Below are 24,513 nucleotides of genomic sequence, written 5' to 3'. Positions count from 1 at the left end.
ACCGGTCGAACCGTGAACCTCTCCTTCTTCCGGTTCGTTGTCCGGTCCGGTTTTCACAGCCTTTATTTATAAATATTAAAGGGCTTCCATTTAAACATTATAATTTTATTTTTCACATTAATTATATTAATAGAATTTTTATTTTATTTTGGTTTTTTAATGCTTTTTAACATCTTAAAATTTTATTAAAGTTATATTTATAAATTTGAATTTTTATTATATATATTATGGTTCAAAGTTTTCAAAAATTTTGTTTTGCACTATTCAATAACGTGGTCTAATTTTATTTATTTATTTTTAGAAGTATGTTTATAAAATTTATAGTCTCATTTACTTAAAAATATTAGTTTATTATTTTAAATAGTCCAATATTTTAATTATTTTTTAGAAAATTTTAGTTGTATTAATGGATAGTGCATGATATCTAGTAGGGTTGCAAACGAGTCGACTCGAGCTCGAGCCAGGGGGGTGTTCGGGTCGAGCATGAGCTCGAGCCAGGGGTGTTCGAGTCGAGCTTGAGCTCGAACTCGAGTTGAGCTCAAAATCCGCTCTCGACTATCTCTATGTCGAGCGTCTCGTCGAGCTCTATCCCTTGTCGTCGCATCCGTTGTAGTCCTGAGCTCCGCCGTCGAGATCCATTGTCCAGAGCTCATCTGCCATCGAGCGCTCCAACGTCTAGGAATTTGAATTTCGCTCTCCTGAGCTCTGTCGTTTTCTAAGCGGTAAGAAAGCTTTCATAAACGAAACCTTAGGACAACTTTCTTCTTGTTTTGTACTAAAAAATTACTTCAAAAAGCAATAAGAAAACATTAAGAAGCGTTCATATTGTTTCTTAAAGCATTTTTTTTTGTATAAATTTTTTAATTTTTATAATAGAAAACTACCTCAAGAAGTAAAAAGAAAGCATTCCAAAATGGAGCCTAAGGCTTCCTTTGGAATAGCTTTCTTTCTGCTTCTTAAAACAACTTTTTAGTATAAAATTTTTAATTTTTTGTGCTTTGAAAAGCTACATTTAGAATCAATAATAAAATCATCTCAAAGGAAGTCTAAATCCTACATCCAAATCACTTTAATAACTAACCCTTGTATGAATCAATCAAATAAATAAATAAAAAATAAATATTAATTTAATTGCTAACACACATAAATTATAAATCACTTTAATTACCAACACAATAATTGTCCAAATAAATCTAAGCGGTCATATAGATACACTATTCGGTATCCCCTTACTAGTAATCCCCTTCTCCTTTGAACCATCGTTGCCTATATCCGGATACATTAAAGTGTAAGCCAACCCGATTGGTCCACGCCGGTTCAGCAACCTCAAATCCCCATTCCTCTCCTCTATTCTCTTCTCCACCTTCCTTAGCTCCTCCCCAAACTCCGCAAATAGCCTCACCACCTCAACGTCATCAGTCCATTCCTCCGCCGCTCGTCGGCCAAGATATACCTCTTCCCTGGCATGCCGTGAAAGTACCTCAACGAGTGCCACACCGAGCGTGGCTGTGAACCGGTCCGGTATCGTTTCCATGAAAAATTGATCTGGGTCGTGAACTAGGTTGGCGAACTCGAGCGAGCCTTCGACAGGAATGAACCGGCGCGAGCGGGTGGGGCGGGCCGGTGGGAATCCGGCATAGGCATACTGGCCAAAGTTGACAGCGGCATGGAGGGCAGAAGCGATCCAGATTAGAGTTGTGAGGGAGAGAATGAGGGCGGGAAGGGAGTCGAGGTTTGGGCGAAGTGAGCCGATCGGGAGGTCGCCATGGCCGATGAGCCGGATTTCAGACCACCAGGATCGGAGCTCGATGTCATCAACCACATCGGCGTCGGAAGCATAGAAATGGGAACAAAAGGCAGTGACCCAGGAATTAATTGCGAACCAAACGTCAAGGCCGTCGGTGGCGTAAGGGTAGTCTTCTATAAGGAGTTGTATGCCAGCGCGGTGGCTAGGGTTGTACACCGCCATTCCCCTGCATGGAAACAAAACTAATAAATGGGTTCGTGTTTATCCATTTAGTAATCATGTTAGATTTTTTATCCGTTTATTAAACATGTCAAGTTTGAGTTAACATGTCAGCCCATTTATGACTCGAAAAGAACCCGTTAATATATTTTTTGAAACAAAATTGGTTAACGAGTCGGGTTCGGATCATTTGGATTGTGAGCAGGACGAGTTCGGGTTGGAGTTTTTGCTCGTTTATCAAACAAATTAAGTTCAAGTTCTAATAAATTTTGGGTAAGGCCCGAACTCGACCCGTTAACCCGTTTTAACATCCCTATTGTAAATCCTCCAAAAAAAAAATATAGCAGGTACCTCTTGAGAAGATCAAAGGGAAGTTGTTGGTCTTCAAATCTCCAGTCCTCATAGATGGTGGAAGACAATTCCATGGAGAATTTTGCAGGGAACATTGTCTTCTCCAATATCCCACCGGCGTTCAAAAGTATGCTCCGAGCCAGTGAATTTATATGCATTGTATCCTTGAAATGTGGGTCAAGAAGCTTGTGAATAGGATGCATTGTACTCAGCTGTCTTCTTGTTGCAATTATAAATGGCTCAACAACAGCATGTGTGTGTAACCTATCAATAACTAGCTTAACTTAAAGTGGAAGTTATAACATGAAAAATGGTTATTTCATAAAATGATTAGAGGTGTAAGTGATTCAAGCCGGCTCATGAGCCTGATCAAGATCTATTCGATAAAAGACTCATGAGCCGACCTCGATGAGCTAACTAGTCAAGTTTGAGCTAGTTCTGGTTCATGAGCGGGCTCAAACTCATAGAATAAAGCTCGAGCTCGAACTCGATTAGTTAATCAAGCTTAAGCTCAAGCCAAGAATGACTTGAACTCGACTCGACTCATTCATAGCCTTAAGAATGATAATCATTTAACATAAGAGCTAATTCACCAGTGGCTAATAAGTTGATGATATCCAGAATCATTAATGGAGACGTGAGTTTTAGCGAGTTGCCATAATGCACCATCGATGCCATTAGTTGCAGGAAGGAAGACTCTGCTATTATTTAGGCCAATTCCTTCTTCTTCAGGCGAGCTTAGCTCAATAACCAGAGGCTTAAGTGTGCCATTATCTCTTCTTAATAGAAGGGTGCGTGAAGCATATATGCATTCTCCTTGCATATTAATCCTCCTCAAGTAAGGCATCAAGTAATCATGGTGATCTAAGATGAAAATCCTCTTTTGATCCATGGCCTATAAGAAAATAAGAAAATTATTTAGCATAGATAGCATAAGTATATATCATAAGCAATCAAAACTAAGGGGATTTACTTGCATATCAAAAAACCCTAATGCATTTACATATCCAACACATAAATCTTTATATTTACTTCTATATCTTTTTGGTATCTCATGTTTGTTCGGAATAGCTTTTTTACTTCATTGCTTTTCAAATCACGATCATAATTTTTGCTTGGCCATGGCTGTTTCACTGCGTTGCTTTAAATAAATTTTTGTGTTAGCGAGTTGTTTTCTCTACTGCAGCTTTACAGTTAACTTTATAAAAAGCTGACATCATCCCAAACGAATCATAAATCATATCAAAACATATGTGCATAAAAGGTGTGTTATAATAAACTATCATGATGGAACAACTGTTTAGGAAAAATACTAAAACAAACCTGGTTGATGGTTAGACCATCAAGATTATTTTGTATGTGAGTAGGTAATATAGAGCTTTGCCTTCCATCTTTGCCAACAGGAGGAAAAGACTGCAAAAAAGACTTATTTTAGACTTGGAGTTTATTCTCATAAGAATGAGTCTTTTTGTAAATCATTGCACTAAAAATTATTTAGATATTATTTTTTTATTTGAATTTATTTTGCATATTTCATTTTTATAGCCTAATATTTATTATTGGCAAGTGCAAACTATTGTGATCATAATAATATGAATAGTTAAGATTTTTGGATCAGTATTAATCTAGATTGAGATATCTTTTTTAATATTTTTTGAAGCAGTTTTTTAGCACAATTTTTTTAAAATAAGCAAAAAAATAGTGGTCAAAAGGTGTCCAAAATAAAGCCTACTTGTACTCAAGGGATGTAGCTTTTTTATTGTTATTTTGCGTTGAAATAGATTATCAAAAATCATATGAGTATGATAGTTTTATATAGTCTCAACTCAAAAAATTCAAACTCAAACATTATAAATATATCATGAACTTATATGATAAATTAATATGATCTTGCATGAAAAACAACTATAAAAATAAAACATTTTCAAAATGTAAGAGTCTATTAGCTGTTGAATTGTGTACAAAAATAATATGCCATCTAAGGTGGTTTAAATAAGAAAATGTGATGTCAAGTGCATCAAAGATGGCCATGACCCACATTGTTTGCAAACATATTAGATGCTAGCTAATATAAGCATGATGATAGTGGTAATAGTTATATCTATAGGTAACATCAACAAGGGTTTTAGTGCATTACTAATTAAAAACATGAATTTCATCTTATATTCAATTAGTTGAAATTCATTATTTAGTTATTTTGCTAAGTATGATGTCTATCAATAGGAAGCCTAGTGAAAAATATGATGATGATTAGTAGACTACGAGTAAGGCATTTGGTGATAAAATGTGATGCTTTATTAATGATGAGAAATTTCTTTAGAGTCTAAAATCAAAGAGATAATCCCTATAAAATGAATAAAAAAATAAACTAGGTTTATAAAATATAAATTATAATTGATTACACATTATTTTTTTAAGCACTCAAGGCTAGAGTATCGCAATCTATGAACTCATGCTTTTATTTACCACCGAACATTATAAACTAGAATTAAATTAATAAAAAGGAGGAACCTTTTTCATAATATCATGAATATGAAGAGAGTGGTCATCTAAATGTGAAATATAAAGGATTTGAAAAAAAGTATATTTATCTAGGAACAAGATTCCTAAATAACCACATAGCAAACTAATCAAAAAAACAAAGATATAAGAAAGATATAAGAAAGCTAATGGCACATTTGATCAATTGTAATTGGCTACAATGCCTTCCAAATAGATGACACCCTCCTCACATTCATAATCTAATGGAAGCATAATTGAGCGCCATTGGGCAAAAGTTTACAAGAATTAATTCAACCTCCAAATGAATTTCATTTTCAAATAATGTTAAAAGAAGGGATATAGAGTATACTAATACCTCTCTTATGCCAAGTTAGAGTGGCACTATGCCAAGAAACAAGGGGAGCTTTTTTAACATTCTCCCCATCAAAGAGAAATCAAGAAGTTAAGTTTACAATATTCTTGAAAACACTTTAAGCAAGGACTTGTTCTTCAATTAATAAGCGGCTAATTTAGAACAAAAGATCTATATAAATGAAATTGATCAACCATAATGAGAAATTTATGTTTATATTGACAAAAAAAAAATGTCAACTCTACTTTGAAACATAGCTTACTCCTAGAAGTTTAGATATTTCAACCTTCTTCTTGGATTCCTAACTTTCTCCTAGAAGTTTCCAAGCATTCTTCCTTTCTAATTTCTATTCCAGTAATCCTAGATCATCTTGTAGGATCCTTTCTTAGCTTAATAAGTTAGAAATTATATCCATAACCTTAGACTATGTAAGATTGGAAGATACCCAAGAATGGCTATAGGATTTTCCTTGGACTATAAAGAATTGTAGGAGGAAAACCTTCAATCAAAAGCTCTATCTCTCATCAAAGCTAACCTCTCTCATATTAATCTTGTTTGGTCCTTGTAGATACAATTAGAGGTTGAAGTATCATTTTTCCAACTTAATTAGTCAGCTAATGTGAGTTGTTATGATAATTTTACTAGGTCTATGAGTATTGTAACCCATGATCAAGCTAACATAAAACATTCTAATGTACCATAAACCTTATAGGACCATTTATTGTTTCTCAAATAATGATCTTATCACTAAACCAAATTCATCCTAATAGGTGTATACCATTAAGTATAGATGACCTAAATAATAAGTTAGATTCCAATTAGACCTCTTAAACCAAATAAGACTAAAGCCAACCCATTTGCCTTCCTAAAATTAATCCCTTTGATTCAATTGACCAATGTGATTGTAATGAATAATCTCAAATGCTTTAGAAGACCTCCCTATAGGTGAATAAAATTCATTAATAATTTAGTTAGATTGATTAGTCTTAATTGGACCAACTGAACCCAACCGACCCCTTAGGGACCCTTGAATAATTTTGTGACAAATTCATTCACAACTAATCAATTGTAAAGTCTAGTAGAATCAGGCTTTTTCAAAACCCATTGTGAACTGAAAGTTGGAAGTCTTGTTACATTTCCTTGAACTTAGGTTCAAGTTACTACTCAGTAGTGTTAATATTAATTTTAGGGTCATAGTTTGATTTGCTATATGATGAGCCCTCACAATTATGCATTTTCTCAATCTTGTGTTGATAAAATGTAAGCCCCAAACTTCTAAAAAATTAATAACTCAATTAGTAAATATGATTTTCAAAACTTTAAAGCCCGACATATGATAGTTGGGAGCACTTTTAAGAATCCAACACTCCCTACTGTTCATTATTTGGCCTCTAAAAAGAACGGATCAATTTTAAACCAATTTGAAAAAAATGTCCTTTGTCTAAACTTTGATGTCTTAAAAATATTTATTGCTATTTTGCTTGAAAGTATTCTAAGAGATCACTTCTCTTTTGATGTAATCAAATATAAGAGCATGCCTTTATGAGAAACATAAACCTCATAATAGAATAAATCATATCTTACTCAAATGATATATGGAAAGATCTCTATGAATATAGATATTTTTGTAATACACTGTTTTTAGTTTAATCATTAAAGAATATCATTTCTATTTTTAAAGAAGAGATATTATTCTCTATGTTGTATATGATTATTAAAAAAAAAAGTTATATCCATAGTTTATTTTCCCCACTAAATTTTTAGTGACTTAAATGAGGAGGGTTCCTCACTCTATCTTTAGTTGTGATTTATATTTTATATATCAATAATATGCTTACATTCTTCATGGGCTAAGATTATTCTTCTTCCAATGACTTCTTTGTCCATTTCTTCCTCGGACAAATGTGTTCAACATCCTAAATTTTGGAAACCACCATCAATCCTTAATTTGGTGAGTAGGATTTTAAAATCCACAAAAAGTTTCCTTTTTTTTAACATCTTATTAAACAAAATTTTTATAAGTGAGATTTTAAAATTTTGAGAATCCTTAATTTTCTAACCTCCTAGCAAATCTAGAATTTTGTGGGAAAGGTTCTAAATTCACTTAAACTCAATCAAACTCAAAATTCTATCTAAAGTGAAGACTTTCTAAATCTAAGTTACCTTCAAAATTCAAATTTTCATAAATTTAAAATCTTCCCACCAAAACTTCAAAATCAAAATTCACTAAAATATTTTGAGATTTTAAACTTTTGTCAATATTGAAGTTTACAATTTGGTTTTCAAAATCACAATCAAACTTCTAAAATTTTAAATTTAAATAAAAAATTTCTCTAAAATATTTTCCAATCTTACCATTATATTGCAATTATATATTTGTGTAGTTTATTATATAATGTAGGATACGATTCAAAATTCAAAATAAAAAAATCTATTCAGAGATCAAGAAATTAGAAAGTTTGACTTTAGAATTTTTGCAATCTAAGAAAAGTTGCTCTTCACTTTCTCTAATGATCTAAACCTTGTTCTTGATCAATCTCAGCTTACTAATAGCAATGTAAAAAAAATTGGGATGAAATTCAAAAATCTGACAATGGCCATAAATGCCTTGGTCTTCACTATAGCTAAGCCTTCTAAAGTTGCACAAAATGATCTCATCCTAGAGTTTATTATGTGAAGTAAAACTTCAATTACCACTCAAGTCCTTAGACCCTCTATTTTCTCTAAGGCTAGACTCTCTAAGTATATTTTAGAGAACAAAGGATGAAGAAAATTATCATTTTTTATATTCTGGCTTGTTTTGACAAGTAGTACTTTTGAAATTGGTTCTTCTTTTGTGTTCGCGCTTATAACCAAGATGCAAATGTGTAATAAAAATGACCACATTAGGTGAAGACTGGAAAAGGAAAGGATTAGGGAAAATGAGATGGACATGGTTGTTGCTAGGGACGCAAGTGCCCCAAACCTCTCTACTTCTTGGTGGTAACAAGTTTCACTCTGTTTAACTGATAGCTAGCTCAGTAACCCAACCATTTGACTAAATATTGAAAGAGAATCCTTAAAAGAAAAAGATGAATTTTAATAGCTTGTTACAATAAATTATTCAAATGTGTTCAAATTGTTTTAGGCAGTCTCAAGCCTTGTTTTTGAAAATATGAAAGGCATAATCTACAAGAAATGATTCAAGTTGAGAAATATCATCCTTAGCACTATCAACAACAACAATAACAGTCAACATCAAGGAAGGAATTTCTAGCTCCTTTTAAAGAAAGAATGAACTAGACATATCTTTCAAAAGAGTGATAGTTAGAAACATTTTAAAAAATCTAACGAAGAAAGTAGATTTCAAGTTACTAGAGCCTAGGAAGTTAGAGGAAGTTGACAAGCCACTTGTATGCTTGGGATCAAGATAGAAGATTACTTCACATTCAATGATTGGTTATAAAAAAATTATTGGTGATTCCCAATGAATATTTGGTAGATTATAGCCAAGGATCTATCAAGATTATTTTTGGTGAGCCATTTGTTCCTCAAATCTCTCTAAATTTGATGATGGATGGGGCATTGCCTTTTCTCATTCATTGAAAAGAAAAATCTTAATAAAATTTATCAATCATCATAGCATGTGCCAAAGGAAGCTCAGAGAATACCTAACAAACTTGATTAGCTAATTCTTGAGGATAACTTGGGTATAACTTCATCTTTAAAGCCAGTGGAAGGCTAAATCAGCGAGAGTCCAGTGGTGCAGGAAAAAATAAAGAAATTTAAAATAAAAAAATGAAAAATAAAATTGTACTCATCACAAATGAGGAAGCTAAAGTCCTTGTGTTGCTCATTCTATATGACATTTACTTTATTCCCCCAAAAATAAAAGGATCAATGAAAAAGGATTTTATGTTTGACTTGTCAAATTTTTATGAGAATGATATGAATTACTTGGCTAACATAACCAAAAATAGTTCTAAATTTGCTAATTATAATTAACTTAATAAATCTCTTGAATATGCTTCTAATAATGAGGCTCTGTCTTTAATTTTAGGGTACGCCTATTAGTTTAGAGGTTCATTTGTCAAATTTTGAAAAGTTTGGTGGAACATAAATTGAGCATTATTAAGGCTTAGGTAAACATCACTCTAATCTCTATATTTGAGAAGATTATGGAAGTCAACCATCCTAGTGGCAAAGCTCTACTGCCTAGAATGAAACCTAAAAATAAGGGAAATAAGTAATTACAAATTCATAATCTTTGCTCCCACTACAACATACACCTACTCAAGATACCACTAATGGTGGGGTTCTCAAGGTTATTATAATTTTCTCAACCATCTTAGTAAGATGCCTACAAATTGAACATGTTTGATGTCCTTATTCTTTATAAGAAGATGGGGGAAGCCTTAGTCAAGACTTTACTCAATTATAAAACTTTTATGGCCTAGTTAACAATAATATCTAATGATGAGGCTCTTTAGTTCTAGGAAGTTTTTGGGTTACTTTTTTTAATGAATAGTTTTTTTCTAGGAACTATCAAACATGATTTTCCCCTTCACGACTTAATGAATTTGACTAATCTCTTGTGTGCTTGTTGATTTAGATGCATTGGTCAACATTATGACTTAATTACTCTTACCTATCTGAAGTTTGATACCCACAAGCTTAGCTCAGATAATATCAGGTTATAATGCTTCAATTAAAAGGGCATTATGCTTTGGGTTATGTAACTCTTCTTCTAAAAATTGATGATCTAAATATAGAAGCTAAGTTTTCATTATTTATTCAAATTTCCTTCAACACTTTTCTGGGTAGAACCTAGTTTCATTAATAAAAATTGTTCCCACTTCCATGTACCAATGCATCAAATATTCTCAAGATGGTGTCGAGCACTGCATCAAGGGGTAGTTGTAATCATGCTCGATTCATGAAATTAGGATCTAAGAGAGTGACCCATATTCTCTGCTAAAAAAACAAGTAGTGTTGTCTAGAGACATCAACAATAAAGGTGCAAATACAAGAAAAATAAATTAAGTGGAAAAAAGTGAGAAAAGAAAGAAATTCAGGCATTGGACATGCAGCTCATCGACATCATTCCTCTCTTGTGCAACAATGTGGTAGAATAGTTTGAGGAGCTTGTGGTCTATGGTAGAGGAAGAGAGAATATATATATATATATATATATATATATATATAAATTAAGTGGAAAAAAGTGAGAAAAGAAAGAAATTCAGGCATTGGACATGCAGCTCATCGACATCATTCCTCTCTTGTGCAACAATGTGGTAGAATAGTTTGAGGAGCTTGTGGTCTATGGTAGAGGAAGAGAGAATATATATATATATATATAAGTGAGTATATGCAAAAGCTGATTTGGAATTCAACTTGAAGGATAAATCATAGGTAATAAAAATATATAAAAATAAATAAATAAATTCAATATCAAGTCAATGCCAAACCTAATATTCAATGTATCTATAGAGTAAGACAGAGGATAGGGTCCAAGAAAAAAGTCAAGGATGATTCTAAGTTATCTATCTTCAAGAAGAATAAGGAGCATGTCAAACTTTAACCACATTGTTTAAGTACACTATTGTTGGGTTTACAATTAAAGTTGTTCCTAGTATAAATAAAGAATATCGTAAGATTTCTAAGATTTTTTCCCCCTTCGTCTTCAAGCTCTAAATTCAATATAAAAGTTGAAGAACCTTTTATGAATGAAATAATAGAATTACCTTTTGATTGATATTCTGCTTATGTTAAAAATTTAATTAAGCAAGGTTTGATGGCATCTACCTGGACCATTAGCAAAGCTCAACACTAAGAAAATTTATAGGATATAAAATATATTAAACCAAAATTAAAAGCTTGTGATGGCTTTAGTACCATAGAATCAACGGACAATGACAAATATTATTTATTTAAGATGATATCATTGAAACTTTTAAAATTTCTAATACTGTAATTTGGCTGATAATGCTATATAGATTGAAGTCTTCTACAAAAAAAGTCATCAATATTTAAAATTATTGATATTTAAGGAGCATGATAGAAATGAGAATGTTCATATGGATGTGTAGCTAAATTTGGAAGGATATATATTAAAAATGATTATACTGGAATAATTAAAGTGTCTTTTATTGAAGAAAAGATAATTGAAAATAATTTTTAATAATTGGGAAATTTACAACGAAGAGTATAGATTAGGCTTTATTAGATGAGTTATTTTTTAAATATTTATATAATTTTAATTTCTAAATAATATAATAATTTTTTTTGTTATTAGTTATTTATTTATTTACTAAACCTAAAAACCTCACGCCCCAATCTTGAGTCATGCCCGATCCCTTACAACCGAAGCCACAATCCTCACGCCCGCACGGATTCCGCCTACCTCATGCCTACTCGAAGTTGCGAACCCTCACTAATGCTTGATTCATATATTCCACATGAATTTCGCCTCCCTTCACGGGATTCCACACTGATTCTGCCTCTCTTCACAATATAGTCTAACAATTCACTGCTCAACGCTACCCTCTATCATAATGATATGAATGAAAAGCACAAATATGAAAAATTTACAAATATGTGACAACTGATAACATATGCCCTTGTAAATTCTTGTATTCAAATATGTTTAGTTGTTTTATATATTCAGATTATCTTGAACATGCTTGTTCAAACATGCCTGCCTGAATATTTAGTTGTGCATGAAAAATTGGAATATTGCTACAATAAACAAATTTTTCATGCAAATGTCTATCAAACACTAATCACTATTCAATTTTGATATAATTTTCAACTAAAGATACTAAAATTAACATTTTTAAAGTTTGAAGAATCTTGAGTCATGAGCTTCATTAAAATGTCTATTTTATTTTGATTAATCTCAAATAACAAAATCATTTAGTTCAATAGTGTACTTATTCGATTTTAAGGCTTCATGCACGTGAGATGGACTTTGAATTTGCTTGCTTATAGGTCATAGAAAATGTTAGATTTAATTCAATCTTCAAAAAAAGATCCAGCGTTAAAATATGCAATATTGGCTAATGAAGCCAATAATAATACTATGACATGTATAATTTTTGGCAAAATAACTAAAGGAGGAATTACGCACCACAAACAACACCTTATTAAAGGTTTTAGAAATGCTAGAGCTTGCTATAATTGTCCCAAGCCTGTAAAGAATGAAAAACATGGCTCCATATTGAGAAAAAAGGATTTGAAGGAGCAAATTAATGACACATCAAATGTCATCATTGACGAAGAATATGACTTTGTTGTGATGGAAGATGATATTCTCGGCGTTGGACCATCCAAAATATTTCAAACAAGTAAATCCAACTCTTCTATTCATTGTTGGGGAGGAAGATTTGACATAAACTATTGCTGCAAAGGCCATTGGTGTTTATGACAAATGCTACAACATTCGAAAGCAATTTAAAGGCAAAGAAAATGAATCTTCATCTAGGCATCACATTATTGTGATTGAGAATGAGGACGATGAGGGTGATGAAGATTATTATGAAATAAGAGACAAAACTGATAAATATAATGAGAACGAATCTAATGATTTGATTTTGTTACTTTCTGAGTTTAAGGACTATTTTGACATGCCTAGATTATCCTCATATATAGTAGTTCATAAACATGAAATTCATCCTACTACTATTCCTCTATAGCAAGCCACTCGATGTATATGATTAGAAATTGAACAACAACTAATAGTCAAAGTTAATAAATTAATCATATTTGGCTTCAATTGAGAAGAAAAATATCCTTCTTAATAGGTCAGCATAATTCAAGTGAAGAATAATAATGGCCAAATTTTTGTACGTCTCGATTAAGGCTTATCCCAAGATGATTTCTAATTGCCTATACCAAAGCTCATTGTCGATATAGCTTCCTCGCATGTGATTTTATCCTTAATAGATGATTCATTTGATTTTAGCCAAACTAAGATGGCTCCTAAGTGTATCAAAACTTTTTAACACAAATAGTAAGAGGATAATATTTTTTTCTCTCAACATAGAAAGTATTAGTTATAAATTTTTTAATTTTCAAATTTTATCTTATACAAAAAAAGAGTACCTAATATTGTATTGCATATTTTTTTTAATGTCCTATAATTTATACTATTTTTTTTGACAAAAGTATAATTTTTTATCCTCATATATTTTTCTAGATATCAATTCTGAAATTAATTTTGTACATTCCAAATCTACTGACAAGTGATTTTTTTCTTAAGAGGCTGTCCATATAAATTCAACAAGATGTTTTTAAGATAGTATTATTTCATGTTAGTTTATAATGTTTTCAAAACATCACTGATAAGCAAACGTATATTTATAAAACAATCTCAACATTGCTTTAAATATAAGGAATGCTTATTTAATGAATTATTATTATTTTATTTATGGCATAATTTTTTATATTATTATTTAAAAATATGAATTATTTTATAATTCTACTCATAAGCTAAGAAGACCATATTTTAGTGTAAAATGAGACATTTGTTATCATATTCTTTAAATAATTTAAATTAAATTTCAATAAACTGTCTTTTTTTGAGGAAGCAAGGAATTACAAGTTCTTGCAAATCATGTTTTCCTAAGTCATTACATTATAATTAAGTGAATATTTATCATACCTCTAATCGTTTAATTACCACTGGATTAAGCCCTGCAAGCATTTCTCGTGCAAATTCCTCATCAGTCTTCCATGCAAACTGATCAACTGCACAAATTAATATGACAGACATTTCTTAATCAGGAACTAAATTAAGAGGAACATTGTTGTTAAAACCAAGACATATACAACATGGGATATGATAATGTATTTAATTTAACTATCCTACGCAATAATACAGTAGTATGTCATAGATATATTAAACATATGGAAAGCAATATATCATATGTACAACAGAACATGAACATCATCATCAACAACAACAATAACAACATCAAGCCTTTATCCTACTAAGTGTGGTAAGTTATATGAATCCTTTTTTCTCTATTGTGTCCTCTTAAAAATCAAATTCTCATTTAAATCTAATAAACGAATATCATTTTTTTTTAGTTTATAATCAAGTCTATAATAAAAGATGAACATATAAATATAAATTCTATACTTTTAAGTTGAAATGTTAGATGAAAATATATGTCCATACATACAAGAATTTATGATCGTTTTTAGAGAATGGAAATTGCATTTCATACTCTCATGGGCTTGATGAATTCCAACTTTTGTGCACAGAACATATAAGCCCTATCCAATAATATGGTGAGCAGCTCCAATGTTAATCATCTTAATGAATAATTGAAAAGAACACAAACTTAAAAAAAAAAAAAAGTCTCATTAAAAAAACAAATCACTAATTTATATATTATTACAATAACTAAAGAGCTAACAGCATATATAAGTTGATATTACCTTCTATAACTTGTGGAATTGGAAACTTGATGGTGGTAGTATTCTTAGCAATTTTGATGACTTCCTTGAATATATCCTCTGGCAAAAACTCCTTCAACTTTTCGAGAACGATGCGCTCAATATTTGCTTGTCGACTTTGAACATTCCTTCTAGTGTAAAGGTCTTTCGAGATTTGATCAAAAGATTCAAAGTTAATGATATTTGATCCTTTCAATAAAGACGTGAGCTCTGGAAGCACGAAGTGAATTACTGCTTGGATAGAGCTGGAAATGAACTCGGAGAGCTTTGTTGGACTAAATCGCTCGTCTGGTGGAACATAGAAGTCTAAGTTTATGATCTTTTGTCTTTCTTCTGTTTGATGATCTTCATCATTAAAAAAAAAAAAAAAACATATTAGCTCATAACACTGGGTAATATATAGAAAAATAATACTATATTGTCTATTTGGATCAAATTTATAAAGATGACGCATGAATGCTGATTTACTTGAAATAAGCATACTAAAAATTTATGTCACTTTATGGTTAAGAGATAGATCTAACTGTAGTCAAATTGCCTAAAATTAAATTATAATAGGATTAAAGCTCATAATCCATTTCCTAGCTATTAGGAGTATTTTAAAATTATAATATGGGGGATGAGATTTAAAATTACAAAAATTATGTTTGATTGATTCATATTCTAATGAGTACTTTTATATGTATGTTATTATTTGATCTAGTAATAACTAATCTTACATAGAGTTATCTAGTTATTTGCTAAGTGTTTGCTTATAGCTAGTTTCATCATTTAATAACAATGATAGATATTTTTAAGATTAGTTTGATATTCATTAAGCATGTTTGGATCATTTGCAACTTGGAAAATTAAGATCAATTTGTTTATCATATCAAGTAACAAAATTCAAAGATTCGAAAATCTTGGTGTGGATATCTTAGTACTTTTCATTACATTAGTTTCAGTTTGATCATTATCAAGCTTCAAGGATGATGAACACTAGATTAATTAAAAGTATTTAAATTTATTTTTAAACATATTAAAATATTCTGTAACTTTTTTGGAATATAATCATGTAGATTTTATATTTATCTTATTCCTTTTATATTACTTTATGTGTAAATAATTATATTTATTAATATTATTTTGTTTTTGGGCCATAAATTTAATTGGCTAATCATTCTTATAAGGATCATCTATATGAGTTACAAAGATCAATTGATCACCTGATTTTTCTACTTTTTGAGTTTTTTAATTATGATTAATATTATAACCATATGTCATTAATTATCAAATTAATGCAATAAAGCTTAATTTGAATATCAATAATAATTTTTAATTTGAGTGTTTCTGATGCTAACAAATCTACATGATTTCACATTTTTAATATATAGCATTAAACCTTCTTAAATGAGCTAAGTATGATTAGTTAACCTTAATAAAAAATTAAGCTTATATCATATGAATAATTTTAATAACCTAGAATGTTTGCTTTTACTCAAAATTTTTTTCATAGCTTACTAGCATGTATATCATTTACCATCACATGTATGATCTTACATAATCACACTGACATGCATGGTTACTTAAAGGCATGATATTGCATTTATCACTACAAACACATGCATTAGTTTCTAATTCTACTAATATTAGTGAATATAACTTCCTTTGACATCAAAATTTAGGAAATAAGTGCATGTTATAGGTTATAGAGCAATGGTGAAGAGAAGTTGATGATGAAGGTATATATACAGAAATAAAATTGGATAATCTAAAAGCATACACATAAATTAGTGTAAGGAAGATGTGGTATGGTGTAACAAATTTGATATTTTAATTTAATTTCTTTCTTGCATGCTTTTACTATTTAGGCCCTTCTATTAGTTAAGTTTCATTCATGCCTATTTAATCTATGAAAGCCTAATGTTCTATCTAATATCATATTTTAGTTATTTTCCTAAACTGATCAAATAAACAATATATCATGAGCAAAATATATCTATTCATAGTAGTTATTTTATTTCAATGCCTATAATCAATAATAGTTCTAATTAATCCATCCTCTTTCTTTAAGGCATTTATCATAGGGTGACACTAGTTTTAACCATACAAATAAGTTTACAAAAGCCTACCATCAACACTCTATCTATGTAGGGAGTCTTAGAAATAGGACTAATACTTATCTCTTAATCTACAGTGAACTCTACTTTCTCCTAAGGCAAACCAAGTAAATCATTAAGAAATAAATATACATATAAATTCATCATTAAACTCCAATTTATAAAATATTATTTAATTATTTCATCCTTCATCAAAAGTAGGCTTCTTCTTTCCTTAAAAACTAAACCTTCTTATCATCCTTTAAAACAATCTTAACCTTATTTTATCGCACTTTATGCTAAATTAATATTTAGAAAAACAATGAAAATCACATCAATTTCAACTTAGGGTAATATCATCAATTCAAACTCAAACCTATAGTTTAGTAATTCAGTACCATAAGCACAGAGAACTATCATATGTAGCATTTCCAATTGATAATAAAATAGACCACCTAATACATAAAAAAATTAAAAGGACATGAACACAACGCATTAAATAATTTCTTAAATATGGAGTATGAAGCACCAAAAATAAATTAAACAGAACCAGCATGGTCTACTATAAGAGATGTACCAAAAAATACATTAGTTAAATCATGAATCTCTTTGTGCCAATGTATGTGCTCATGCTTATACTTGATAAGGGCCATGGTTATTATTCCTTTATGTGATTTATTTTTAACTCAAAACTAGTATAGTATCCATCAATGATCCTCATATGTTATTATTTTTTATACTGAACTGCTTGGGTTGTTATGATTATTGAATCCTTTCACCAACTCCATTATCATATCTAGCAATTAATCTTTCTTTTAATATAGTCATGGGGCAATTTCTTGTTTTGTTCCTTAATTATCAATACTTATAACTATCTACATTTGTCCAACTAATATTTTCTTATGTCCCTTCCCATAATCAGTGCGAACATGAATATTAGTTAATCTACATAAATAAATTTGCCTTAAACCTCTTATTTGACTAACCACTCTTATTACCTTACTATACTTGGTACATTTATTAAAGTATCTTATCCTCTTATTCATATTTTCTCCTTCACGTAATACAAGTTACTTATTATTAATTCTTAGTTAATTCTAAATGCATCTATAATAAATTAATGTTGACCCTCAACTACAAGATCATTACTTTTACCAATTTACATTATGGTTTATCATTTTACTCTTATAGATGAGTTTTCATTCAATTCTTAATATAATTGCATGAAATCATGCATAAATTTGAAATGGAAAATTTAGGTTAATGTCTCATTTTACTCCATCAAGTAACCCATGAAGGAGATGATCATATAGATTTGACATAATTCAATACATTATTCTTGACAACCATCCAAATCATTACATTGCTCCTAATTTCAATCAAATCCAACTTTGATGCATAAAATGCATTGTGGTAAGGAGCAATAGAGAAAAAGTTCCATGTAACATAACTAATTACAACATTAGATCAGCATTATACTTCATTAAAACTCTCCAAACCTTTCCATTATGATATTTAATGTTACACCATGGGCCCACATAATCTGATTCACTATAGAGCCATAAACATCTATAGGAGAAACTCTTATATCTCATATGCAAGTATAACAATACTTTTTAGCATGATTCCACCAATAAGTCTCCTAAACTAGGGGAAAATACTTTTTAGCATGATTCCACCAATAGGCTTTAATTCTATCCAAGGTAAAAAAACCAAAATTAAATTCTCCTTCCTTTCCTTTCTTCTTCTCCTTTTCCTAAATTCTCATGATTAGCGTCCTATCTCTCTTTAGATTGTACAAAGTGATGTGAAAATGCTTTTAGCTTTCATTTTATTCATTAATCACAAAAATGTTGTACAAAAACATTAACTTTTAATCAATTTAACTTTAATAAGAAAGCTAAACAATAATTTGCTACCCTTTAGGTCAAAATTATTAAAATTGACATATAATCTTAAGACACCATATAGAGACATCAAATGGTTAGCTGCCTAGCAAAGACTATGATTTTTGAGAGAAATAATGATCAATGATATAGAGACATTATAACATTCTATGGAATATTCATCAAATAATAGTTGGCTCATACATGAAGTGTTTAGATATGGCATCTCTTTAGAGGTCTAAGTGTAAGATAATGGTTATTACAGCTACAACAGGATTAAAAACTAAAATTTCTAAAATTATAGGAATAAATATAGTCAACGAGGAAAAATACTCTAGAAAGCTTTGATAGGGACTGATTTATTTAGAAAAAAACTACATTCTTTGGCTAGAATGAGTCGAATATAATGAGATCCAACCAAGACCACTTAAAAAAAGCTAAAAGATTTGCTTTAATTTAGCTAACAAAGAAATAAAATAAACTAGTACTTTATAGGACTCTAGATTGATTTGTGAATTAGCATTGGAATGATCTTTATAGTATTCTATTTTGAATTTAAACAAACATGTTGTACAAGCTAATCAGTTGAAACTTCAAATATGTTGACACATAAAACACTTTAATTACATGCCTATTTTTAGGTCTTACACACACTCTTTTACTCTAAAATGCTTATAAAAATTTCTAACACATCTTACTTTGAGATCTCTAAGAGAAACTTCTGAATAAAAAAGCTATTGAAGAATTAATTAAGACTTCATTGATAACATTATTTTTGTGATCTTTATTTAATATGAAATAAAAGTTTATCTTTTAAAATTAAAAAAAAATTGCTAATATATAAGTATAGTTCATATAATATTACTATCAATGATGTCTAAACTCTAAATTACAATTCATTTGGTTCTTTAATGTTAAAATTCTAATTTAAATTATTGATTTATTCAATGCAATTAAACACTACAACAACAATAACAACAATAGCAAGCATTTACAGTCGGCTACACAAATCCTTTTTTTAATTATATTTTATTAAGAGTCAAATTCTCTTTAAAATCTAATGAAAATTTATTTTTAATACCGCCTAACCAAGTCTTTTAGGCATACCTCTACATGTCTAACCATAGGTCAAATCTAATACAACTACTCTTCTAATAGGGTCATCAAATGACTGACACTTTATGTGACATCTAATCAACTAACCACTAACATAAATAATTCAAAATTCCACCTAAGTACAAATTTCTTCAAGAAAAAAAATAGGGGGATTTACATACATACAGTTTTATATCACACTATTTACATATCTAATACTCAAATCTTTAATATTTCATGTATATCATCTATAAACAACTTTAATATCAAAAATATCACTCTTATATTTCACTTCTATCACCCTATAAACTTTAATATTTTATTTATTGCACTCATATTTGATCTATGGGTGTTAGGCATGAAATATTAAAGTTCTGAGTATTAGATATATAAATAGCATGATATAAAGTGGTATGTATTTAAATAAATAAATAAATAAAATTAGGTACCTTTGTCACTAAGAGGGCGGCCAGTTCTAATCCGACGAGGATAAGGATAGGATTTTGATCCTCCAAGAACAGGTCGTTCATGCGCTATGCCTTTGCTTGGATCACCTAAATCATTGTAGTAAGCATAGTCATATATTCTCTCCCACTCCTTTCTCTCTCCCCTTCCATTTCCTCTTAAGCACACAAGCTCTTCCTGTCGTAGCTTCTGTAATGCTTCTGGCGTCTGCCTCGGCAAGTAGCTCTGCATATCAAAGCAATTAAAAACAGACCAAGCATGCAACTAAAATGATCAACTTTAGTCGAATAATGAACATTGGAAATACTTCTTATTTAAAAGTTAGCAGACATCCAACCAAATCACAACTACTCACTGTTATGGAAAAGAAGAGGCGACCAACATTGGTTAGCCTCACCGGGTAGACCCAAGACCGACAGTCAAACTGGGCTTTATGGGACCAGTTACCAAGATCATCGATGAACATGACAGTCACTGAGTGGAGGAAGAACTCATTTCGATCACCGTTCTTCACTTGAATGGCTCCCAGCACTCCAAAGTCTTCACATAGGCTAAAACTCACACGATAAGTGATAGTAGGTATACTTCCATGCTTTGTATTCTTTCCTTCCTTGAGATTTCTCTCTTCACTAAGCTTGCCTCTTCCTGTGTCTATGTGAAAAGAAAATGATGTTTATGTGGAACTAATTTTTTTATGCAATTAAAAAAAAAAAAAAAGTTCATGTAAGCCAGAAGGTAATTATGAAATAGCTTTGGACCTTTATTTAGACAATAATAAGTTCTCATATGTTCGATCTCTATTTGGACATGGCATTGGTATGTTTTAATCTCTGCCCCTAATAACTACAACTAGCTCATCATCAGTCAGTTGGACTACTTAAGATGTAAGGAGGTTTGCCCTATGTCAGACACCTTCCAAACAAAATTGAACCAAGGAAGGATGTCATCTTAACATTTCTACGAATCCTTCCAATAAGTATTTAACTATAACTATAATAATTTTTGGCAACTCAAGCGCAAAGACCATGCCACCCAACATTTCAATAAGCCTTACTAACTTGTTTCCTTTCAGCATCTATTACAGTTGCTTTTTAGGTACGACAACTATAGCCTCTAAATCTATAATATATCAGAAAAATAATTTTTTCATAACTCAATTACTTTGATTTCATGCATCAAAAGCTCCTCTTTCCAACAAAGAGAAGTTGCACTCCTTGAAGAGACATCCTCCCTTTCTAAAGAGCTAAATATAATAAATAGAAAACACTGAAGTAGAAATGCTTTCTTTATTATACAAAGCTTACACATAAATCATTCTCAACTAACTCAATATAACGATGAAAATGCTTCATCCACCAAGCAACAATCTAATTTTGGTGATGGTCCTCCTACCATGACCCATGTATTTATGATTTGTATATTTATTTAAATTAGGAATTTAATCCTCAATAGAACATGATTAATCAATTTTGTAAAAAAAATAATGAAATCATTTGTAAGATTCAATGGAATGCACTGATGCCTATTTTCAAAGGAAAATTATTAGCATGTGCCCATTATAACTTTGAGACTTAGGCTTCGTTTGGGACGGCTTTCTTACTGCTTCTTAAAGTAGCTTTCTAGTACAAAAATTATTTTTTTGCAATAGAAAGATGCTTTAAGAAGCAGTAAAAAAGCCGTCCCAAACGAAGCCTTAATCTTCTCCATGCATAGGAATGCAAAAAAAAATTTCTAGTTCAAAAAATTTTTGTACTAAAAAACTGTTACATAAATTAGTAAAGAAAGTTGTCCTGAAAAAAGACTTAGGCTTTGTTTGGGGCGGCTTTTTTACTGCTTCTTAAAACAACTTTTTAGTGTAAAAATTAAAAAATTTATACTAAAAAGCTGCTTTAATAAGCAATAAAAAGTTATCCCAAACGAAACCTTAATATGCTCGACTAGATGGTTGTTGAACCATTGAAAAGAAGTTTCCTTCAATTTTCTGGTTGAAACCAAATTCTGATGAAGTGAAAGTGAATTATAATGGTTGCTTTGCTAATTTGTTTGCTAGAGGTGGTGGCCATATAAGAGATTCAGTTGGAAAATTGTTCGGAAACCGTTTGGCAGCTTGTGAAGAAGTCCTAAATCATTTTCTGTTCAGAAGCTTTTTTCTAAGTTTTTTGTATATACTTCTACTCTGCACTGCATTCTTCTATTCCTTTTTTTTCTTTTGTGGGAATTTAATCATTTCTTTTGTAATTCTTTTATAACATTAAAATTTTCCCTTTTGTTAAAAAAAAAAAAAAGAGCAGTCACCCATTCCCCTAAAAAAAAGAAAATCAGTTAAATACTCCCTGTTAATCATTACAATGCACTTACTTTGATCAATTTGGCTACTACTATAGAGCTGGAGAGTGGTGAGCTTCCCTGGTCTTGACAAGCGTGAGTTCCTAAACACAACAACAGCAGCCTTCACGTTAAAAGGAGAAGAATGATGACTAGACAAGAGAGAAAGGCATGCTTGAGGCTTATTGGACCAGCATTCCTTCTTCTCCTTCTGCTGTCGCTGTTTATTTTGAGCCATTGTAGAGAGAAAGAGAGGAGGACGAGTATTTGCATGTGCTTCTAATTTGATATCTAAGACCGCTGACAAGGGAAGATAATATAGGAGAAATTACGCCAAAGAAGTTTAGGAAGGAATTTCTTGTAGATAAAGGGAGCAGACTGGAATATGGGATAAAGAAGGGTAGGGGAATAATTATTCTGTCTTTAGCTTTACCCTTGCATCAGATGCCAATCTTTTATTTTCATTCAGCATTGTTTTTGATAAATTTAAGATTGTGGGAGGTTGAAGTAGTGCTATAAACAAAAGATTCAAATTTGCAGGTAAGTCTTGCTGAAGTAAAAATCTATACAGTTTTACATGTTTTTAGATGCAAAATCAATTCATTCTGCCTAGCAGTCTCAAGTTATGCTATGAGAAGAATGTATAAAATACACGACTGTCAGGAGTGTTGACCCCTGCGGTACAAAATTGCTAAAATGATTACCTGATCAAATCCTGTCCGTATCAGCCGCTTCTACAGTACTCCATACACCCCCACCGGGCTTTGCTGGGTTGGTGGGTGAACCCTAATCTCCTTTCTACCTCCCGACCTCCACGCCTCCCATCCGACATCCAGAACTCGAACGTGCCCTTCCTCTCTGTCGAACAAAGCTCCTATAAGACCTGAACCGCCTCCTCCTTTTGTCCTCATCCATTCGACCCCAATCAAGCCGCCAACGCCTCTTCCCTCTCCGACTTCTGATCACAGCAGCACCGACCGACTTTTCATCTCATACCCGACGCCCAGCTTCCGTCTCCAGTATCCGACCGGCCTTCCTCACGCTCGAGCTCTCGATCTTGCTATCGTGAGATCCTTCTGCTTCCACTTTTCAACCTCTTCGTCAATCTCATTGTTAGCATTCTGCTTATTATTCATTCAAAGGTGACTATCAACATAGGAGTGAAGATGATCATCATGTCTTTCAGTCTCAATATTTGCAGGCTCAATATTATCCCCTTCCATACTAATAGACGTTGACATTCTAAAAAAAATCATAATAACATGAGAATTGAAAATATATTTAACATCTAAATAATAATTCTAATTTTTTTAACTACAAGTTAGAGAATCAAAATACAACCTATACTTCAAAACCCACAAAACTAATGATCCCAAACTTTTGTTATTAATTATAACAAAAGTAGCCATTTAAAACACAGAAAGGACTCAACTATACAACAACACTATAACAGCAATACAACACATTGAACTAAATCTAGGCACATGCATGATTTGTAAAATTTTACATACAGACTATAACAACACATTGGATAAAGAATAACAGCACATTAAGTCTTTTTAAACATAAAACTACAGCAACTACCTGAAGGATGATGATTAGTTTGCTCTTCACTCTGGCTAAAAAAGTTCTTCTTCACTCCAACAGAACTGTAGCAACTACCTGAAGGTGTTTCCAATATTTGCTTTAGCATGATCAATTTTTTCAAAGCAAAGTCATACATCATCGAAATCTATTCCAATAAAATAAAAACATAAACAAAAAAAAAGATTTTTATCTTATGAAATCCTTTCTGTACAGTGAAACCTAAAAAAAAATTCTTCTCTAAACAGAAACGGTTTAGTTCGGAACTTCAGATTTGCTAAACAGAAAACTAAATTAAAGTTCAATAAATAGATCTCTGAAGAAAAAGTAAAGGACCAAGCGGTCCAAGCTTGAAGTTCTCTGAACAGAAATCCTGGAGTCGGCTTTGCCTCGCCTCACCATGAAGCAACCGAAGGGAAGAAATTACCTGGAGTCGGCTCACCGTTGCAGTCGCGTAAGAGATGGCCG

The 24,513-nt window shown here is 31.2% G+C and overlaps 1 protein-coding gene across 1 annotated transcript; it reads right to left on the bottom strand.

The window, feature by feature from the left end:
* Positions 1-1,126: 1,126 nt before the first annotated feature.
* Positions 1,127-22,699, bottom strand: LOC110094663 (linoleate 9S-lipoxygenase 6). Its single transcript, XM_020819937.2, has 9 exons — positions 22,495-22,699; positions 20,492-20,787; positions 20,121-20,361; positions 14,595-14,957; positions 13,813-13,898; positions 3,641-3,730; positions 2,911-3,212; positions 2,318-2,581; positions 1,127-1,973 (listed from the first exon to the last, which is right to left on the bottom strand). The coding sequence occupies exons 1-9, from the start codon at positions 22,697-22,699 to the stop codon at positions 1,202-1,204; spliced, it is 2,619 nt and encodes an 872-aa protein (XP_020675596.1). The 3' UTR covers positions 1,127-1,201.
* Positions 22,700-24,513: the final 1,814 nt, after the last annotated feature.

Source organism: Dendrobium catenatum, unplaced genomic scaffold (genome assembly GCF_001605985.2).
Source record: "Dendrobium catenatum unplaced genomic scaffold, ASM160598v2 fragScaff_scaffold_1693, whole genome shotgun sequence".
Classification (NCBI taxonomy): domain Eukaryota; kingdom Viridiplantae; phylum Streptophyta; class Magnoliopsida; order Asparagales; family Orchidaceae; genus Dendrobium; species Dendrobium catenatum.
The sequence above is the reverse complement of the archived record's forward strand: the minus strand, read 5'-3'. Positions and strand labels throughout refer to the sequence as shown.

Bases quoted from the DNA above. Each gene is read 5' to 3' on its own strand.
- LOC110094663 (XM_020819937.2), bottom strand. From the start codon at position 22,699: ATGGCTCAAAATAAACAGCGACAGCAGAAGGAGAAGAAGGAATGCTGG. The intron at 3,731-13,812 runs GTATGATAAATA...TCTTTTTTGCAG, and splicing joins TGGTAATTAAACGATTAGAG to TCTTTTCCTCCTGTTGGCAA. The intron at 1,974-2,317 runs GTACCTGCTATA...GTTTCCATGCAG, and splicing joins CCCTTTGATCTTCTCAAGAG to GGGAATGGCGGTGTACAACC.